Below are 19,489 nucleotides of genomic sequence, written 5' to 3'. Positions count from 1 at the left end.
ACTCATCGTCCACGTTGTGCCCTCTCACTTTGGGTTCTGTCTTGGACCTTCTTCTCCCTTTGTCCTCTCTCCCTTGGTAAACACATCAGCTCCCATGGGTTTAAGTATCACCCCAATGCAGATAGCTCACATCTCTGTATCCAGCCCTAGGCCTTCCGCCAAGCAACGAGTCTAAAATGGAACTTGCCATCTTAAATATTCCCCTCTTCTGTTTCTGTGGAGGGGCCGCCATCTCGCCAGTATCATAGACTCATCATCTGCTCGTTCTCCCTCACCCACATATCCAGTCAACTGCCACAATTTGCCATTTCCTCCTCCCTAGCACCCCTTCTTTCCACACACTACTGCTGCATGGTTTTCTTCAAGCATAGATCTGACCGTGTGACTTTCCTACTCAACCAGGGTAAAATAGATAAACTCTTCTACAGCCTTGCCCCAACTCATCTGTCCAGCCTCAAAGGACATTGCTTATACATACACATATGCACACATGCACACTCACAGTTTTTGGATCCAGCCCGAGCTGGCCTTCTCTCTTCCTCATTCACATCATTCCATCTCCTGACTCACTGCCTTTGCCTTCCTTAGTTCCACCTCAGAGTCCCTCTCTTCTAAGATGCAGCTCAGATACCATCTTCTGAAGGAACCTTTTCCCAATCTCAGCTGCTAGTGCCCTCCTTTTCAAACTACCATGTATTTAACTACTTCATATAGAGAGAGATATGTATTAATTTTATATTTAGGCAGTGAAGACTTACATGATGCCAGACATCCTGTGTCTATTCCCCCAACCATGAAACTTAAAAATTTGCCCATTCCTGCTGCTTTTTCCTTCACTTCCCTCTCACAACCCCTTAAAATTAGGCAACTGCCCCACCATTCTATTAGAACTACTTTCTCTTAGTGCTTTTGATACAATACATTGACCCTTTTCCATCCTCAGCCTCTCTGACCTCTTCTGCTTTTGACACTGCTAATCACCTGTTCTATAGGATCATCCCTTCTCAGTTTAAGGGAGACCACACTCTTCCTGACTCTCCTCATCCCTGTCTAACAGTATCTTCTCATCCTTTTCTTGACTCCTTACTGAGGTATTCACTCCCCAGTAGGTCCCTTCTTGCCCATTTTCTCTATATATACTCTTTGCTGTTCCCTGCCATAGCTTAAACCACCACCACTGTGGATAATCTTGGTGCTCCAGACCCTTATTGCCAGGCCCTTTCAAAAGACTGCCCTGGCACTTGAAGCTTATCCTTTACTTTTTCACAGAAGAGAAAGGCAGTAGGAACAGCCTCCTACAGAAGTTCAGATTTGTACAATTGGGTTGGTTTATCAAAGAGTGGAGATGGAGAAGGGTGGAAAGTATAGGCAGTGGAGGGACTGTGATGTAAAGAGAGTGGAAGCCACAGTGACAGCAGAGAACAGCGTTAAGGACCACAACGCAAAGGGAAAGCTGGAATAGTAAAGGGTTGTCTTCAGATAAAGGAATTTTAGATCATGTGAAGACAGGGATCAAACACTTCGTGGCTGACAAGATTTCGTCCCCCTCTTTGCCTAGACATAAATTAGGGGAATTGTGCAGATTGAGGAACAGGGAAGTTAAGAGTATTTGAGGGGTCACCAGTATGTGTGTCAGAGGGCATGAACTGGGAAGAGGAAAGACTGAGGCAAAACTAAACTCACAAAGGAAGGAAAGAGTGTCTGGGGGTCAGGGAGGATCAGGCTCTGGACAGTGGGATAAATTGACTTTGGTCTTTACTTCTGTGTCTGTCCAACTTGGTGGTTCTCCCTCCTCTGATCAAAGCACAGAACCACAGGCACTTTGTCCTACTTGGGACAGAGAAGCCAGCTTTTGTCCATACGTCTCCACCTGAAATACAGTGCAGGCACAGAACATATGTACTCATGAGAGCTCCACCTCAGAAACACTGAAAACTAGCTCTTAAAATAGCAACAAAAAACCTGAAGTTTGGGACAGTGTCCCTGTTCCACCTGGAGAGCAGATCTTAACTTTAACATAGAGTTCAAAGTTATAAAAGAGACTGGACAATCTGGCACTGGCTAAGAAATAGAGGTGTGGAGCAATAGAATAGACTAGACATGAATTACACTATAGTAAATGACTTGTAATCTAGTATAAGATTCAAGTTTTTAAAACAAAAATCCATTATTTGACAAAAACTGCTGGGGAAACTGGAACACAGTATGGCAGAAACTAGGTGTTGTAATGATTGGAATGACGCCACCTGCTGGAAACTTACTGTAGGAAAGCCCCGCCATGAGAAGAAGGCGCCTGAGGGCAAGACCTGGTTTTTCTTTGGCTCACTTCCTGATGTTGGCTTGTGGGAGGAAGAGGGAGCAAGGCTGGCTTTCTTGCTCTCTTTCATCAGGACTCTGGTTGAGAGTGGAGCTAGGAATGCTCTCTCCCTTTAATAGATAGATGAATCTAGGCCTTTCTCTCTTTACCAAATTCTTATTCTCCTTAATAAATGCTTAAAAGTCTAACTCTTGCTAAAGCTTATAATTTATTGGCAACCACTCATTAGATATTTTAGACAGACTAGCTAGAATTTTAGCCCCTTACAGTATAGACCAACATCTCGCACCATGTAAAAATGGTCAAAAAGGGTATGTGTTTTACACATAAAAGATAATACCATAAACAGATTAAGAGAGCATGGAGGATGAAAAAAATGCTCTAAATCACTAATGATTAGAGAGATGCAAATTAAAACAACTCTGAGGTACCACCTGACACCTATTAGATTGGCTAAAATGACAAAAAAGGAAAATAATAAATGTTGGAGAAGCTGTGGAAAAATTGGAACACTAATGCATTGTTGGTGGACCTGTGAACTGATCCAACCACTCTGGAGAGCAATTTGGAATTATGCCCAAAGGGCTGTGAAGCTGTGCATACCCTTTGACCCAGAAATACCACTTTTGGGTCTTTTTCCCAAAGAGATCATGGAAAGGGGAGAAGGACCCACATGTACAAAGATATTTATAGCTGCTCTTTATGTTGTGGCAAGGAATTGGAAGTTGAGGGGATGCCTATCCATTGGGGAATGGCTGGACAAGTTGTGGTATATGAATGTAATGGAATACTATTGTGCTGTAAGAAACGATAAACAGGAGTTCAGAGAAACCTGGAGGGTCTTGCATGGACTGATGATGAAAGATGAGCAGAACCAGAACATTGTACACAGTATCATCAATATTATGTGTTGACCTATTGTGATGGACTATATTCTTCTCACCAATGCAATGGTACAGAAGGGTTCCAGGGAACTCGTGATGGAAGAGTATCTCCAAATCCAGGAAAAAAAAAAAGAACTGTGGAGTATAGATGCAGAATGAACCATACTATTTCTTTTGTTTTTGGTGCTGTTGTTTTTCTATTTTGAGGTTTTTCCTCATTGCTCTGATTTTTCTCTTATAACATGACTAATGCAGAAATATGTTTAATGTTATTATATATATAAATATACATATATATGTATATGTGTATATATATATATATATATATAAATATAAATATAACCTGTATCAGATTACCTGCTGTCTAGGGGAGGGGGGAGGGAGGGAAGTGAGGGAGAAAAATCTGAAATTGGAAAGCTCATATAAACAAAAGTTGAGAACTATCTTTATGTGTAATAGAAAAAAGAGAGAGAGCATGGAGGGGCAGCTAAGTGGCGCAGTAGATAGAGCACCAGCCCTCGATTCAGGAGGACCCGACTTCAAATCCGGCCTTAGACACTTAACACTTATTAGCTGTGTGACCCTGGGCAAGTCACTTAACCCCAATTGCCTCATACCAAAAAAAAAAAAGAGAGAGAAAGCGAGCATGGAATAATTTATCTGTCAGATTTATGGACAGGGGAAGAATTTAGGACCAAAGAAGATATAGATAGCATTACAGAATGTAGAATAGATCATTTTGATTATATAAAATTAAAAAGCTTTTGTGCAAACAAAATCAGTGTAACCAAAATTATAAGGAAAGCAAAGAACTGAAAAAATTTTTGCAACAAGTCTCTGATAAAGGCTTCATTTCTCAAATATATAGAGAACTGAGTCAATTTATTTCTTATGAGATATTTTATTTTTTCCGTTACATGTAAAGATAGTTCTCAACTTTTGTTTATACATGCTTTACAATTTCAGATTTTTCTCCCTCCCTCCCCTCCCTCCCCCCTCCCCTAGACAGCAGGTAATCTGATATAGGTTATATCTATATATCTCTATACATATACAAAACTGAGTCAATTTATAAAAATACAAGTCATTCCAATTGATAAATGGTCAAAGGATATGAACAGGCAGTTTTCAGACAAAGAAATCAGCTATCCATTGTCATGAAAAAATGCTCTAGATCACTATTGATCAGAGAAATGCAAATTAAAACAACTCTGAGGTATCACCTCACACCTATTAAAGTGGCAAATATAACAAAAAAAGGAAAATGTTGGCTGTTGGAAGGGATATGGGAAAACTGGGATGCTAATCTGCTGTTGGTGGAGTTATGAACTGATCCAACCATTCTGCAGAGCAGTTTGGAACTATACCCAAGTCTATAAAACTATACACACCCTTTGATCCAGCAAGACCACTGCTAAGTTTATATCCCAAAGACATTCCAAAAAAGAGAGAAGGAGCTCTTTGTACAAAAATATTTATAGTAGCTCTTTTTGTGGTGGCTAAGAATTGTAAATCAAAGGAATGCAATTGGGGAATGGCTGAACAAGTTGTTGTAGGTGATTGTAATGAAATATTGTGCTGTAAGAAATGACAAGCAAGATGATTTTGGAAAGGACTGGAAAGACTTATCATGAATTGATGTATACTGAAGTGAGCAGAACCAGGAGAATGTTAGAGAACATTAGGAAGCTAAGTCAAATTTAAATCATTCCCCAGTTGATAAATGTCAAAGGATATGAACAGGAAATTTTCAGAAGAAAACAAAGCTGTTGTATAGCTGTATGAAAAAATGCTCCAAATCACTATTGATTAGAGAAATGCAAATTAAAACAACTCTAAGTTACCACCTCCACATCTATCAAATTGACTAATAATAAGACAGAAGAGAAAAATTTGGATATTACTGTTGGTGGAATTGTGAACTGATCCAACCATTCTGGAGAGCAATTTGGAAGTATGCCCAAAGGGCTATAAAACTGCATACACTTTGACCCTGCAAGACCACTACTAGGTCTGTATCCCAGCGAGATTTTTTTTAAGGGACCTATGTGTACAAAAAATATTTAGAGAAGCTCTCTTTGTGGTGACAAAGAATTGGAAATTTGGGGGATATCCATCAATTGGGAAATGGTTAAACAAGTAGTAGTATATAATTATGCTATGAGAAATGACAAGTAGGATGTTCTCAGAAAAACCTGGGAAGACTTAGATCAACTGATATAAAGTGAAGTGAGCAGAACCAGAACACTATACACAGTAACAGCAATATTGTAAGGATGATCAACTGTGAACAATTTCACTATTCTCGTGAATATAGTGATCCAAGACAGTCCCAAAGGACTCATGGTGAACAGTGCTATCCAGCTGCAGAGAAAGAACTGATGGAGTCTGAGTGCAGATTGAAACATCCATTTTTTTTTAACTATATTTTTCTTGGGTTTTTTGTCCGTTTTCTTTCACAGGCATGGCTAATGTGGAAATGTAATTGCATGTGTGCACAGGTATAATCTATACCAAATTGCTTGCCTTCTCAAGGAAGGGAGAAAGAGAATTTGGAATTCAAAATTTTTTTTAAATGAATGTTAAAAAATATTTTACATATAATTGAGAAATAATTAAATTTAAAATCCACTGGGGGGCGGGGGGAGGCGGGCAGACCTGTTTAATAACAGGAGTTCCAGGCCTAGCCATAACCAGTGTGATCAGGAGCCTTGGCTATGCATTTCCTACATGTGTATTAAATTTCTTTGTGCTCCAGTTTGTGCCCCTCTTCCTATGGATACTCTGTGTATTAATGGGAGAATGTGCCCCAGCTTTTGAGGAGGGGGAGTAAGGACATCAGTGAATGTTGTGCAGCCACTTTATTTAATAAGTGCAGCCTTAGTACATAAAATGCCTTTGCTTTCAAAATCTAATTGTTAAGGGGGCAGTTAGGTGGCACAGTGGATAAAGTACTGGCCCTGGATTCAGGAGGACCTAAGTTCAAATATGACCTCAAACACTTGATACTTGCTAGCTCTGTGACCCTGGGCAACTCACTTAACTTTCATTGCCCTGCCCCCCCCCCCATCTAATTGTTAGTGGGAGGCACACAGGTTGGGATTTGAGTGTTAAAGGTTCAGACCTACAGTGTTACCCATCCCAGTAATTCCCCCTCTTGACCCAAGGTTTGGGTATATGAACAACCTAACCTAGAGAAGTATCCCAACCAAAATGGGCTTGGTTTGACATAAGGAAACATGTTGAAGTTCTTGATGAAAGTTCCCGGGCAGATTCCAAGTGGTGGTCTACTCTAGTGACTGCCTTCTGTGCCGGGTGATTCTGTCAGGCAGGCAGAAGGTGACTGTCTCTCATATTATTCTCCTGCTTCTGTTCCTGTTTTTAAGGTGGAGAAAATCCGAGTTCTTTTGCGCAATGTTGATCTGATGGATATAAAAGTTGGCTCTGTGGAGGAGTTTCAAGGACAAGAATACTTGGTTATCATCATCTCAACAGTAGGTGTTACTGTAGTTCAGGGACAAATAGGTGGACTTGAAGGTCAGCTCATTTCCTGAGCACAATTAAGTTTTACAGCAGAGAGGCAGAGCTTGACTCGGGAAGGAAGGGATTGCTTCTGAAGCTGGGCCTGAGACTTGTGTCTCCATCCACCATCACTATTGCTAAGCCAAGATGGATACCAGGAAGAGCAGATAACAGCATGGGGGGAACTCACAAGGCATGAGAAAAGAAAAGGTGGTGGGGAAAGCCAGCAATAGTGCCAGAAGGGCAGAGAAGGGGAGGAAAGAAATGCCGAGCTGCTGGGTGGCCAGCCAGGGAAAGGAGAGTAGGGGCCACCTTGGGAAGGCCCAGAAATACTGGAGGTGCCCAGAGTGTCAGAAATGGAGAGACAGAGGAGAAGACTCAAAATACAGTTAAATGCTGACTACCACAATCTGCCCTGCCAGAAAATCTTAGGCAAGACTTGGAGATACTGTGCCTTCTCCACAATTGGAGAAAACAAAAAATAGGTATTCAGAAGTGTTGGGGAAGGCGGGGGGGGGGGGGGGGGGCCGCGCGCTTGGTCTCTGTTGGTCACATAAACAAGGCCTTCTGGCCACAAGGACCAAGCCTAGGTGTTGGGGATAGGTCCTGACTACCCCCCCCACCCACCTGTCACCCTTCAAAGGGTACAGTTGGCTTTGCCTTCAGGCTCAGATCACCACTACTAGCACACCCCCCAAAATGTCTACTGGGCAGTGAGACAGTAAACAAGCCATGGACATAGTGTCGGAGACGGGATCAGATTCCGGGTCCCATATTACTAGGTCTGGTCATGGGCTGATTATTTCCAAGCCCTAGGTCAGATGGTGATGAATCTTAGGATGGTTCTCCTTGAACAAAGGACATCCTGCCACTGAAGGCCTGGGGCCGGCCTGGCTGAGGCCTCCTCTGCCCTTCACTCCTGTGCCGCCTCATGGCATGTCCTTTGTGGCAAAGGTCCCTTGTGCTTGATAACAAAGGCTTTTATTTAGAGCTTACGGCTTTACAGCTTTCCTCCATGGTAGTATAAGGAGTGTCTATCCTTTGCCTGCTGTGACAGGACATCACCAGGGCCTGGAACGTTCATCTTCCCTAACTCTGGCTTGGATTTTAGGTACGGTCAAATGAAGCCAAGTTTGAGGATGACAGATTTTTTTTGGGCTTCTTGGCCAACTCAAAAAGGTTTAATGTTGCCATCACCAGACCCAAGGCTTTGTTGATTGTTTTGGGCAATCCTCATGTTCTCGTCAAGGTGAGTTGGCAGAGTTTCCACCACTGATTTGGAATGGGTAGAGGAGAGGGAGGCCTCCGGGCAGGGGCCCATTGTACTTAATGGGTGGAGATTTGGTTGCTCAGTTTGGGGATTAGAGACAGCTGCAGCGCTCAGGTTCTGATTGGGTTGAAGATGAAACTCGTCAGCTATTTTACCGGTTAATGTTGGAAACCTTTCAACCTGCTCTTTTTAATGACATGGTTCATGTGAGCTTCTGCTGCACTTTGAGAACACAAGACTCTACTTGGTCACGTGTTACTTGTTTTTCTACATTAACTACAGGATCCGTGTTTCAGTGCTTTGCTGGAATACAGTTTAAGCAATGGGGCCTACATAGGCTGTGATTTACCTCCTGAGCTGCAGTCCCTACAAGGGTGAGTCTTACTTTTCCACACTTTTCTTGTAGAGTTCTGGGTCTAAATGGTTCCATGAGCCACCCACACAGCAGGTCACCCCCTTCTCCGGGGCTGGTTTCACCCCCACACGGGGTGTCCCATCAGAACACAGATGACCCAGTGCCCTTCCCCACCTCCCCAAGAGCCACAGATGCACGCGCAGCATTGGGACGTATTCTCTCGGCTACATCTCAGGACTCCCTGAACTCGGTTCTCAGGCTACAGCAGCTTCTACTGCCTGAGCCTGGTGAACCCTTTGGCCGCCTCACGAGCAGTGCTGGGGGGGGGGGCGGGGCGCGAGGGGGTTAAAGAAGCCTCTGATGGTCAGGTGCAGAGCAGCAGGAGGGAGCATAGGCGCCTGCCCTTGCTCTTGGGGGGCCTTGGTTCCCTTCTCTGAGAACACTCAGTCACTCTCCTCTTCTGCCGTTTCTGTTGCTCCCCTCAGGGAGGACGAGCGCTGAGATGGGCCTGTGAGCGTTTTCTCCACTGTCACTGGGCCTGGGAGCTCCGGCGGGAGACGAATCATGAGTGTCTCCATTGGCAGGAAACAACAGACCTTCCCTGGCCTGCTGTTGTCCTTCCCCCACTTTGTTTCTGCTGTCCCTCACTGCCCACCCACCAGCACCCAGGCTTCTGGCTGGCCTTTCATCCTAGCTCAAGCAGTTGGGGCAGGGAAGCCCAAGGAGCACCGCAGGTGCCTCTTCCTGCCCCAACCGCCGCTTGGACTCGTCTGTCAGAAACGAGCCTTGGGGGCCTTGCTCTGAAATGTGCACTATTTCAGTATGTGTTGTATGCGGCCTTGACAAATAAACACAATCATAGGAGCCTGGCAAGCCCCTTGTGCATTCTGTCTTAACATCTTCGGCCCTCAGGGAGACCCCCCCCCCCCCCGCACCTCCCCAAATCACAGGAGGTCAGAGGGAGGCATTCTGAGGCAGACCGTGGCACTGCTGCAGAAAAGTGCTTAGCACAGCAAGCCTGGCACATAGTAGGTGCTTAAAACTTGTTCCCCTCTAAGAGCTCACAGAAGTGATGTTTGAGGTGATTAACAGTATATTCCAGAGACCACTAGGTGACGCACTGGAGAGAGCCCTGCACCTCCAGTCAGGGGCATCAGGCACTCACTAGGTCTGTGACCCTGGGCAGATCACTAAGCCACTCTGCCTCAGTTTCCCCATGGGTAAAATGGAAATTATGATAATAGCACTTTCCAAAGTTGTGCAAATGAAATATTTGTAAAGCACTTATTGTCATTATCACTATTGTTATCTCAAGTGTAGGGAATGTTACAAGGCCCTAAGTTTACAGAATCAGAAAAAGAAATGACCTCAACAACCCGTAGGGGACAAACCTGAGAAAATAAATTCCTTGGGGAAAAGCACCCTCTTTGATAAGACTTGCTAGGAAAACTAGAGAGGAGTTTGGCAAATGAGCATTTATAGTATGCTTCCCAAATGTCCCATTGGATCCTCACGACAGCCCTGAAAAGTGGACGCTGTTGTGATCCCCGTGTTTCAGACGAGAAACTGAGGCAGAGGTGAAGTGACTTGCCTGAGGTTGCACAAATAAGACATGTCTGAGGCCAGATGAGAAATCTGGCCTCCCCGACTCCAAGCCCAAGGTTCTGTCCCCTGTGCCCCTGAGCTGCCTCTGGTTCAGAGCCTCACTTTGTACCACCTGCCACCAGAAGTCCAGAAGCGGTCATGGCTGAGAGAGGACAGCAGGGGGAGGCACAGCTCAGGGAGCATTCTTCACCCAGCAGAGATGGGGGCAGCACCCTGACCCCATGGAGCATCTGGCTCAGACACTAATGGTGTCAATTCCTCAGCTTTCTGAGCCTGGTGTCCTCATCTGAAATGAGCAGTCGTGGCACCTAACTGGGGCTTTCGTGAGGTAACTTAAGGGCTTCGTGAACTCGTGTCAGGCCAGCCATTGGGATGACGTGATGCTGCGGATCTCAAATGAACAGGGCTAACTAGAGTAAGATGAGCAGGTGATGGGCAAACGTCTGCCTCAGATATTTCTGAGCATCCGGACATCCAGGACGTGGGCAGCTGTCAGGGACCTAGTGGGCTGCAGAGAGACGTCTGCATCCTTCCCGGCCGCCCTTGTGAACTGGCCCAGCCGTTGGGGGAAGCTCTGCCCCAGAGAGCCTGTCCTTCAGGAGCTCCCCTTAGCTCCCTGGCCCAGCTTCCAGCCTGGCCCTACCCGCCTGCGGCCATGGGGGAGGAGAGGAGGGAGAGGCCTTATGAAGGGGCCTACCGTACCCACACGGCTGGAAGAACAAGGGGCTTGAAACCATTGTTACCACCACCTCAAAAACCCAAAGGAAGACAGCCCAGGGCCGCTTCCAGTCCAGCCCCTGAAACTCCAGGCGTCCGACGAGAAGTGCTTAGTGAAGGCTTGGTGCGTTCCAGGCACTGTGCTGAGCACTGAACATACAAGCAGAAGGAAACTATGCCTGCCCTCAAGGAGCTTTTCTTCTGATGGCTGAGCACGGCATGTAAAAGGCACCTAAGAACAGGAGTGAGGGGAGCACAACCGAGGCTCTGTGAAGAGCTCGTCTGGCCCGGGGCTGGGGCAGGAGGTGGTGGCAAAGTGAGAAGGACGAGAGCGGCGTCATGTGGAGAATGAAGGGAGTGCCTGAGGAAGTGAGAGAAGGAACAAAGGCAGGGACCGAGGAACAGAAAATCCAGCCACGGTCATGGAAGCCAGAAAGAAGGGGCTGGCAGAGGTTTCCTGCCTCTGAGAAAGGGCCACTGGCCCCCTCAGCGGCCGTGGGAAGGCATGAAGGTGCCAACAGAAGATGCTCTGTGAGCACTCGGTAAAGGGAGGGAGATGGGTGAGTTAGCCTTGGCAGGTCCAGGGAAAGGGTTCTCGGATTCAGGGGACTTGGAGCGAGAGGGCGGCCTGGGAGATGCGGACCTGCTGAGGCCAGAGTGGAAAAGACTGGGAAGGAGAGAGGGATGGGCCCCAGGGCAGAAGCCACCAACCAATTACCGCCTCGGTCCTTACAAATGTACTGTTGCCTTTGCTTTGGCTCCTGACTCTTCCTCCTCACATCTCTTGCAAAGGCCAAGATGTCTTCCCTTGGTTGGGGGATTCTCACAACCCTCCATTCATGAGCTGCTGATAAGGATGGGTTCAACCTTCCTTCATGCCTAGCACTTCACATGCTTGGTTGGTGGCCTTTCCCAGAGCATACTGAAGCTGGGCCTCCAGTCATCCAGGAGGCAGGTCCTATCTAGCTCGACCAAACTGCTACCAAGGGATGGCATAGGCCTTCTGCTCTGGACAATGGCTGGGCAGCTACCAAGTCTTTCCCTTTCTACCTCCAGAGTCTCTCCTCCCTTCTGCCCACTCCCAGCTGCCCCCCCCCTGCCCCCGCAGAGGGTTGCAGCAGCCTCCCAAGTGTGCTCTAGGCCCTGCCATGTGCCAAGGCTGCTAAGTCATTTCCCTTAAGATCAGGTGACACCCCAGCTCGCTCTGTAGCTTTCCATCATCTGGCCCTGGGCCCAAGGGGCATTTCTCCCCCTCCCACACCATCAGCAGCAAATCTGATCTTCCCTCTATGGTCACTGCCTCCCTCCTCCCTCCAGGCCATTGCCCTGGTCATTCCCCATGCCTGGAATGAAGTTCTTCCTCTCCCTCCCGACGCAGGGTCTGCAAGCAAGCCTTTCCTGATGCTCCCCCTCCCAAATGACTCCATGACATTTGGCCTTATTTTGTAATATTTTTATACATTCCTATCTCCCCATTAGAACCTCAGCTCAGAGAGGGGGAGGGAGAGAGAAGGGACACTCGCATTCCTTGTACTTCTCTCCCCATCGAGTACCCCAGTGTGTCTGCCTGGCTAACAGCAAGTGCTTAATGAAGGCCTGTTGAATGATTGAGAGAAAAACTTTATTTCCAAATCAGAGTTCCATTGCCGTAAGAGAGCCTGACACTGCCAGACTCCTACAGAGTGATTTCTCTCCCAAAAAGGCATTTATAAAAATAGGTCAATCTCCCTGCAAGATTGACCCTAGAGAAGCTGACCAATGGGAGAAGGGCACTCCAGGCCCAGGGCAGCCCCAGGCCCAGCCTCCTGCAGCCCGACTGAGGTAAGGTTGTACAGAATTCTCAGCTTGTAGTAAACGGAAGCCTGGCCACACACCACAGGGAGACCAGCATCCAGGATCAAGGCCTGAGTGAAAATCAGGTAGGCACCAATTCCCACCCATGGCTTGCCCCAAGCCAGCTTGGGCACTCCCCAGCCTGGCCATGGGAGTGCAAGCAAACCTCCTCGCCCCACCCCCCAAGCTCCCCACTGCTGGCCACTGCCCTCCAAGAACCACCAAACCTGTGCCTGGGAGCCAGCATGGAAGGGCCCGTCCTGGGTTTGAGGATTCCCAGAGCCCGGCTGGCCTCCAGGAGAGGGCTCCCTCATTACAATTCAGACTCAGGCCAACACGTACACTGCCCACCATTCATTTCCAAGCACTCGTGCCACAAAAAAATAGAAAAAAAACCTCAAAATACGGTTCTTATCCAACAAAGCAAATAAAACACACTGGAACCACAGTGAAGAGAGCGGCATTCAGGGCCTGCCCAGCCTGCTCGGAGCAGCCGCTCCACATGCCTCCCAAGCGTCTCCGAGTGACCCTTCCAGACTGAGCCACAGAGGGCGGGAGTGTGCGTCCCGGGCGTCCCTCACCGCGAGGCAGGCACATGGGGTGCAGCGTGTGCCTCCTGAACCTCTCGAACCATGAGGATTCGGGTGAGCATTTGCTCCATCAGCTCCGTGCCCACTGGCTGGCCCGAGTACCAGATGGGACTGTTGGGGGCCACAACAAGCTCCGGGACCAAGTAGAAGGCGTCACTGGGCCCTTTGGCGCTCTGGGGGCTAGAAGGCAAACAAGAGTCACCCCAGGGAGCATGAGGCCCAGCCCCAACTTTCAGCACCCCCAGGAAAGGGGAGTGGGCCCCCCAACCCCAGAGTGCACTCAACCCATCCAGGAGTTTACCATTTGAAGCGATAGAAGTCGTAGAGCTTGATGGGACACTGCAAGGGGTTCTCAGGGTTCTCCAGCTGCTCTCCATACATCTCTTCTGTCAGTAAAAGGGGAGACAGGAACCCCAAGGATCAGTCAAAGTCACCCGAAAGGAAGCCGCCGCTTAAAGGGGACTTTTGGGGCACCAGTTTGTGATGACAGAACCCAGGCCACACGCACCAGGGAACCCTGAGGAGGCCGCGAGGTGCGCTCAGAAGAGCCTGCCCCTGCTACTCAAGAGTTATGGGCTGATGTCAGTGTCCCTGTTTGGAATATGCAAGGGTCAGTCTGGATCAGAGCCGGTCAGAAGCTGCTTTCGGGCAAGTCTGGCAACTCCTGGTCTAAATTCACAAGCCTATACAGGCACACACGTGCACATTGGCTCTGTCTGGGAAATTACCACTCGCTAAGCTTCCGTAAAAGGAGAGGCACTTGCCAGTGAGAAGGCCTGTGCCCTGACCCCAGAGGAAACCTACACAGGGCAGGATGGCCAACAGACTAGCCTCCACCACTGGCAGGTGCAGCCGCCAGCCAGACCGCCCAACGTCCATCCATCAGGGCCCCACACCCTTCCACATGGAAGGGCCAGCCAGGCCTGCATGGATAAACCCAGTGCACACAAGAGCTTCCCAAGATATGGTCCCAAGTGGTGCACCACGAGGCGAGGGGCCCCCAGAATCCCCATGGGAACACTTCCTTGGTGGGCACGCATGCGCACACGCACACACACTCTCTCCCATGGATAGCCTGGAATGCCTAAACTTCAATCTGAAAGACTGACCACCATACTGCCCCCCTCGCCCCCAATCCAAGGGCCTTCACCCCCCCCCCAACCCCACTGCACTGATTTTGTCCCTGGGAGCAGGAAAAGAATGATCACAAATGGGGCACTCCCTCAGGAAGAAGCCCCTCCAAAATTCAGGCACATTAACAGGATCCCCACCTTTCAGGCCACCCAGAATCTGTCCATAGAGCCGAAGGAATCTCACTGTCGGGCTCTTATCTTTGCCCACACCAGCATTCTTGCGGGTTTGCTTGAGCACTTTGGAGAAGGCCAGCTGTGAGTGTTGTTCCACCGTCTTTAAGATGAAGTATCTGCAGGGGCAGAGAGGCAGAGGTCACCAACACCCAGGGCAGACCAGCTGTTCTTCCCTTAAATCCTCCTCCTCTTCACACAGCTGGCATCATGAGGATGTGCCTCCAACAATCGTATGCCCATGCCTGGCACACACAGGAGGCACTAAATAAATGCCTGTGAGTGATGGAGATGTTCAACATGACATCAAACTTTCTTTAAAAGAAAGAAACCTGGGTGAAAAGTGGCAGAACCTCAGGGAGGTCTAGGAAGGGGCACGAATAAAGCCCTTGGGTTCACAGCTCTGGGTTTCCCCTCATGAGGCTCACCCCCTCTGGGCACAGGGGTTCCAGGGTCAGATTTCTCCCCTTATTAAGTCAACATTCTTCTATTTTCAAGGCTAGCATCTGGAAATGTGGTCTTGTGCTTGTCTTGTTTGATGCACACATTTATTGCCACTGCACCCCCACAGGTGGACACAAAAGGGACGTCCCCCCTATGTGGACTAAAAAGGAAGCATGACCCTCTGGGCAGGACCCTGGGAAGGTCTCTGCTCTCAGCACAACCCTCAGGGAGGGCCAGTCAGAGTCCTGAGTTCATCACAGGACTACGTCACTAGGTACAAAAGGGTATTTTTTTTATTGTGGCAAAGGGCTAGAAAGAAAGGGGATGCCCATCCACCAAGGGCTGGCTGAACAAATTCTGAGATGTGAATGTCATTGTGGAGTACAAAATGACCCAAGGGATGATTTCAGGAAAACCTGGGGAGACTCTCAGTAACTGATGCCAAGCAGAACGAGCAGAACCAGAAGAGTGTGCGCAGGGACGACGACGAGCGCTCTGATCTAAGACTCTGATCTCAGAACTCTGAGCCAGGCCACAAGCAGGCACACACCCGCCACCCTACCCCCCAGGCCAAAGCCCAGACCCGGGCACCAGCTGTCTGCCTAGGTGACAGAGAGCCACAAAAACTAGTCTTCAATGAGATGAGAAAAGGGAAAGGAGCTCAAAAGCAAACATCTTTGCATTGTGGCCGTCCCGGCAGAGGGGTGCCAGCCAGCCTCTGGACAGATGGACAGACAGAAGCAGGAGGAGACAAATAGGGTCTGGACTTGGCCACAGCCAGGATGTGTTTGCTTGAACACGTGCGTCTGTCACAAGGCTGGTTTCCTTAATTTTCATGGGAAGAACCAGATTCTTGTTCATTGAAAAAAATAAAATTTAAAACTGCTGGAAAAACTGGAAAATAGTATGGCAGAAATTAGGTATAGACCAACATCCTACACCTTATAATAAAAGAAGGTCAAAATGGATACATGATTTAGACATAAGAGGTGATACCATAGGTAAATCAGGAGAGAAAGAAATAGTCTACCTATCAGATCTTTGGAAAGGAAAACAGTTTATGACCAAACAAGAGAGAGAGAATATTATAAAATGCAAAATGGAGGATTCTGATTACATTAAATTAAAAAGGTTTTGTACAAACAGAAGCAATGCATCCAAAATTAGAAGGGAGGCAGAAAGCTGGGAAACAATTTTTGAGGCCAGTGCTTCTGATAAAGGCCTCATTTCTAAAATAGATAGGGAACTAAATCAAATTGATAAGAACCCAAGTCATTCCCCAACTGAGAAATGGTCAAAGGATATGAACAGGCAGTTTTCTGATGAAGAAACCAAAGCTATCTATTCCCATATGAAAAAATGCTCTAAATCTCTAATGATTAGAGAGATGCAAATTAAAACAACTCTGAGGTACCACCTGACACCTATTAGATTGGCTAAAATGACAAAAAAGGAAAATAATAAATATTGGAGAAGCTGTGGAAAAATTGGAACACTAATGCATTGTTGGTGGACCTGTGAACTGATCCAACCACTCTGGAGAGCAATTTGGAATTATGCCCAAAGGGCTGTGAAGCTGTGCATACCCTTTGACCCAGAAATACCACTTTTGGGTCTTTTTCCCAAAGAGATCATGGAAAGGGGAGAAGGACCCACATGTACAAAGATATTTATAGCTGCTCTTTATGTTGTGGCAAGGAATTGGAAGTTGAGGGGATGCCCATCCATTGGGGAATGGCTGGACAAGTTGTGGTATATGAATGTAATGGAATACTATTGTGCTGTAAGAAACGATAAACAGGAGTTCAGAGAAACCTGGAGGGTCTTGCGTGGACTGATGATGAAAGATGAGCAGAACCAGAAGAACATTGTACACAGTTATCATCAACATTGTGTATTGATTTACTGCGATGGACTATATTCTTCTCACCAATGCAATGGTACAGAAGAGTTCCAGGGAACTCATGATGGAAGAGGATCTCCAAATCCAGGGGGAAAAAAAAAAAAAAAGAACTGTGGAGTATAGATGCTGAATGAACCATACTATTTCTTTTGTTTTTGGTGCTGTTGTTTTTCTATTTTGAGGTTTTTCATCATTGCTCTGATTTTTCTCCTATAACATGACTAATGCAGAAATATGTTTAATGTTATTATATATATATATATATTATATATAATATATAATATATATAATATATATATGTGTATGTGTATATATATATACATACACATATATATATAACACCTATATCAGATTACCTGTTGTCTAGGGGAGGGGGGAAGGAGGGGAGGGAGGGAGAAAAATCTGAAATTGTAAAGCTTGTATAAACAAAAGTTGAGATCTTTACATGTAACAGGAAAAATAAATAAATAAAATACTTTATTAAAAAAAAATTCACAGAATCCACTTCCTAGGCTGACATATAATTAGGATAATAAAAAAGATCTGGAAGGAAAAAAAAAGAAAAAAAGAAAATTTACTTTAGAAAGAAAAAGAAAAATGTGAAGGTAAGCCACATGGAATAAAGGTTCCTGGCGCCCCATCTGGGGGCTGCCGTGTACATGGAAATGCTCCGGCTTCTGCAGTATTCATTAAGTTTAGAATGAAGAAAATGAAATTCAACAAGAACCAACAAACAAGCTGAGTCAAAGCCACAAACCTCTCTCTGTCCTGCCTCCTTCTGGCCGTAGCCCAGCTGGGAGTGGCCATTCTCTCCTCAAAAGAGCTGCAAGAGGCATAGGACCACATGTACACACATGTGCACACACATACACACAGCACAAGCATGCACACACATGTACAGACTGTGCACACACACCCAAACCACACACAAACCACACACACTCAGCACACGCACAGACACCCTGCATGCACTCACAGCATGCACACACACACACACAGAGGAGAGTTGGGGCAGGACCTGGGGGTCCCATAGCAGCTGTGCTTGCCCCTCACTACCTGTATGGGGGACCATGACCAGGCTCTCCCCTCTTCCAGCCCTGTTTCATCATCTGCAAATAAAGACCGTGGCTCAGAGTGGGGTTTTCAAATTGAGCATCAGGGACTTCGTGGGGGTCCCCAAGACTCACTCAAGTGTGCAAGGTCAAGACCATTTTTACACTAGTTGATTTCTGACACAGTAACTACCCAAAGACAGGGAGCCAGGGCTCGTACCAGCTCATGAGAACCGCCTTGGAAACGAATCAATGCTAACAAAGATAGGGCTGGGTTGACGGTCTAGGTTGAGGAAAGTGATGAAGGAACTGTTCATAATGCAGGTTAGACCTAAGCCTGTGTCTGTGCACACGTTCTTCCCCACCCCCAAGAGCCAGCACTAGGTAACATCCACATGAATGGAAGCTTTGGGGGTTTCTCAAGAATTTCAAAGCATATAAAGGGAACCTGAGACCCAAAAGTTTGGGAACCATGGGGTGAGATGAAAGTCTCTTCCAGCTCTAACATCACACAGCCTGAGCCAGTCACTATGTTAATAACCACAGAAAGATATTTGGTCTTGCCCCAAGGAAGAAGCCCTGAAGGACAGCCTTGGAAAAGGCTCATCCACTACCCCACCATGACCAGGGGAACCCCACGGCTGGCTCTTACTTGGTGTTGAAGTACATCAGGGTAAAGAGAAGAGTACTGGGCGAGTGGGCTCCCAACTGCCGACAGTCCCACAGCATCTGCTCCATGATGCAGCTGGACAGTACGTGTCCTGCAAGAGAAACCAGCCAATGAGAAGAGGATAGCAGCACGGCCTGGCCCGCGCCCTCCCCCTCGAGCCCCCACAGGCACCTACCCAAGGGGCTGACTCGAGGACACCATCCTTTCATCACTTGGTGAAGCCTTTCCAAAAACTTCAGGTAGTAAAGGTCCGTGAAGATGTTGTCGATCCGATTGTTGTCGAACATATGCTACCAAGGAAAGCAAAGAAGGTCTCGTCACTTGCAGTCCTGTCGCCATGATCCCCTCCCCGGTCTGGCCTGCCACCCACCAGGGACCCGGCAGGGTCTTGCTTCTGCAAGTGCTCTGACAGTGGGTGCCAGCGAACACAACTCCTGCACTGCCATTTAGCCCTGGGGTGAGCAGGTGCGAGAAGGAATATGAACATGTCTATGAGTACGTGACTGGGTATGTACACACGTGTGTGTGATATTTCATCTTCCCAACTAGGCTCTGAGCTCTTTGTGGACCAGGTCTGTGGTCAGCCTAAGCCTCTGCCACGTGTGATCAGTAGATCCTGCTGGACGTGGCCTGTTTGTCCACTGAGGTACAGGAGAGAGTCCAGGTGGGTGTTCAGATGTCCAGGTAAGCCACATTACAACCACCAGCTCAGAAACCAGGTTCTTCCTAAATGAGATCCCACAACACTGGAGCACCAGAGACATTCAACAGGAAGCCCCCAGAGAACACACCAAAGCTGGCTCCCATGGAGAACTTAACACACAGACAATGGGAAAGGTGTGAGGTTGGCAGTTGGAAGTCTGCGGTTCCCAGCCTGGCCTGGTTTCTTGCTCCCCGTGTGACCTAGCACCAATCCCTTCCCCTCTTATGCCTCACTTTCTTCATCTCTAAAACAATGGGCTGGACTCGGTGGCTTCTAAGGCCCCCTCAGCTCCACGAGGATCTGGGCAAGCCTACGACTCT

The 19,489-nt window shown here is 47.5% G+C and overlaps 2 protein-coding genes across 6 annotated transcripts in view; one reads left to right on the top strand and one right to left on the bottom strand.

The window, feature by feature from the left end:
- The window catches only part of MOV10L1 (Mov10 like RISC complex RNA helicase 1), a 59,195-nt gene extending 50,211 nt beyond the window's left edge, over positions 1 to 8,984 (top strand). The window contains 4 exon segments of the mRNA XM_043967737.1: positions 6,588 to 6,695; positions 7,835 to 7,972; positions 8,276 to 8,367; positions 8,834 to 8,984. Coding sequence (XP_043823672.1) covers positions 6,588 to 6,695; positions 7,835 to 7,972; positions 8,276 to 8,367; positions 8,834 to 8,849 — 354 coding nt within the window. The 3' untranslated portion in view covers positions 8,850 to 8,984.
- A 3,285-nt stretch (positions 8,985 to 12,269) lies between these two features.
- LOC122727718 (transcriptional regulator QRICH1-like) overlaps positions 12,270 to 19,489 on the bottom strand; it is a 50,789-nt gene continuing 43,569 nt past the window's right edge. For 4 of the 5 annotated variants that reach the window (XM_043965445.1, XM_043965444.1, XM_043965443.1 and 1 more), the window contains 5 exons: positions 18,642 to 18,756; positions 18,449 to 18,557; positions 14,365 to 14,516; positions 13,395 to 13,479; positions 12,270 to 13,273 (listed from right to left, as the gene is read on the bottom strand). In XM_043965445.1, the coding sequence (XP_043821380.1) occupies positions 13,081 to 13,273; positions 13,395 to 13,479; positions 14,365 to 14,516; positions 18,449 to 18,557; positions 18,642 to 18,756 (654 nt within the window). In that variant the 3' untranslated portion in view covers positions 12,270 to 13,080. The remainder of the gene's footprint in view (positions 13,274 to 13,394; positions 13,480 to 14,364; positions 14,517 to 18,448; positions 18,558 to 18,641; positions 18,757 to 19,489) is intronic. The other variant, XM_043965446.1, reaches the window with a different exon arrangement.

This window comes from Dromiciops gliroides, chromosome 5 (genome assembly GCF_019393635.1).
Source record: "Dromiciops gliroides isolate mDroGli1 chromosome 5, mDroGli1.pri, whole genome shotgun sequence".
Lineage (NCBI taxonomy): Eukaryota > Metazoa > Chordata > Mammalia > Microbiotheria > Microbiotheriidae > Dromiciops > Dromiciops gliroides.
Note: the sequence above shows the minus strand (reverse complement) of the source record. Positions and strands in the feature narration are given on the sequence as shown.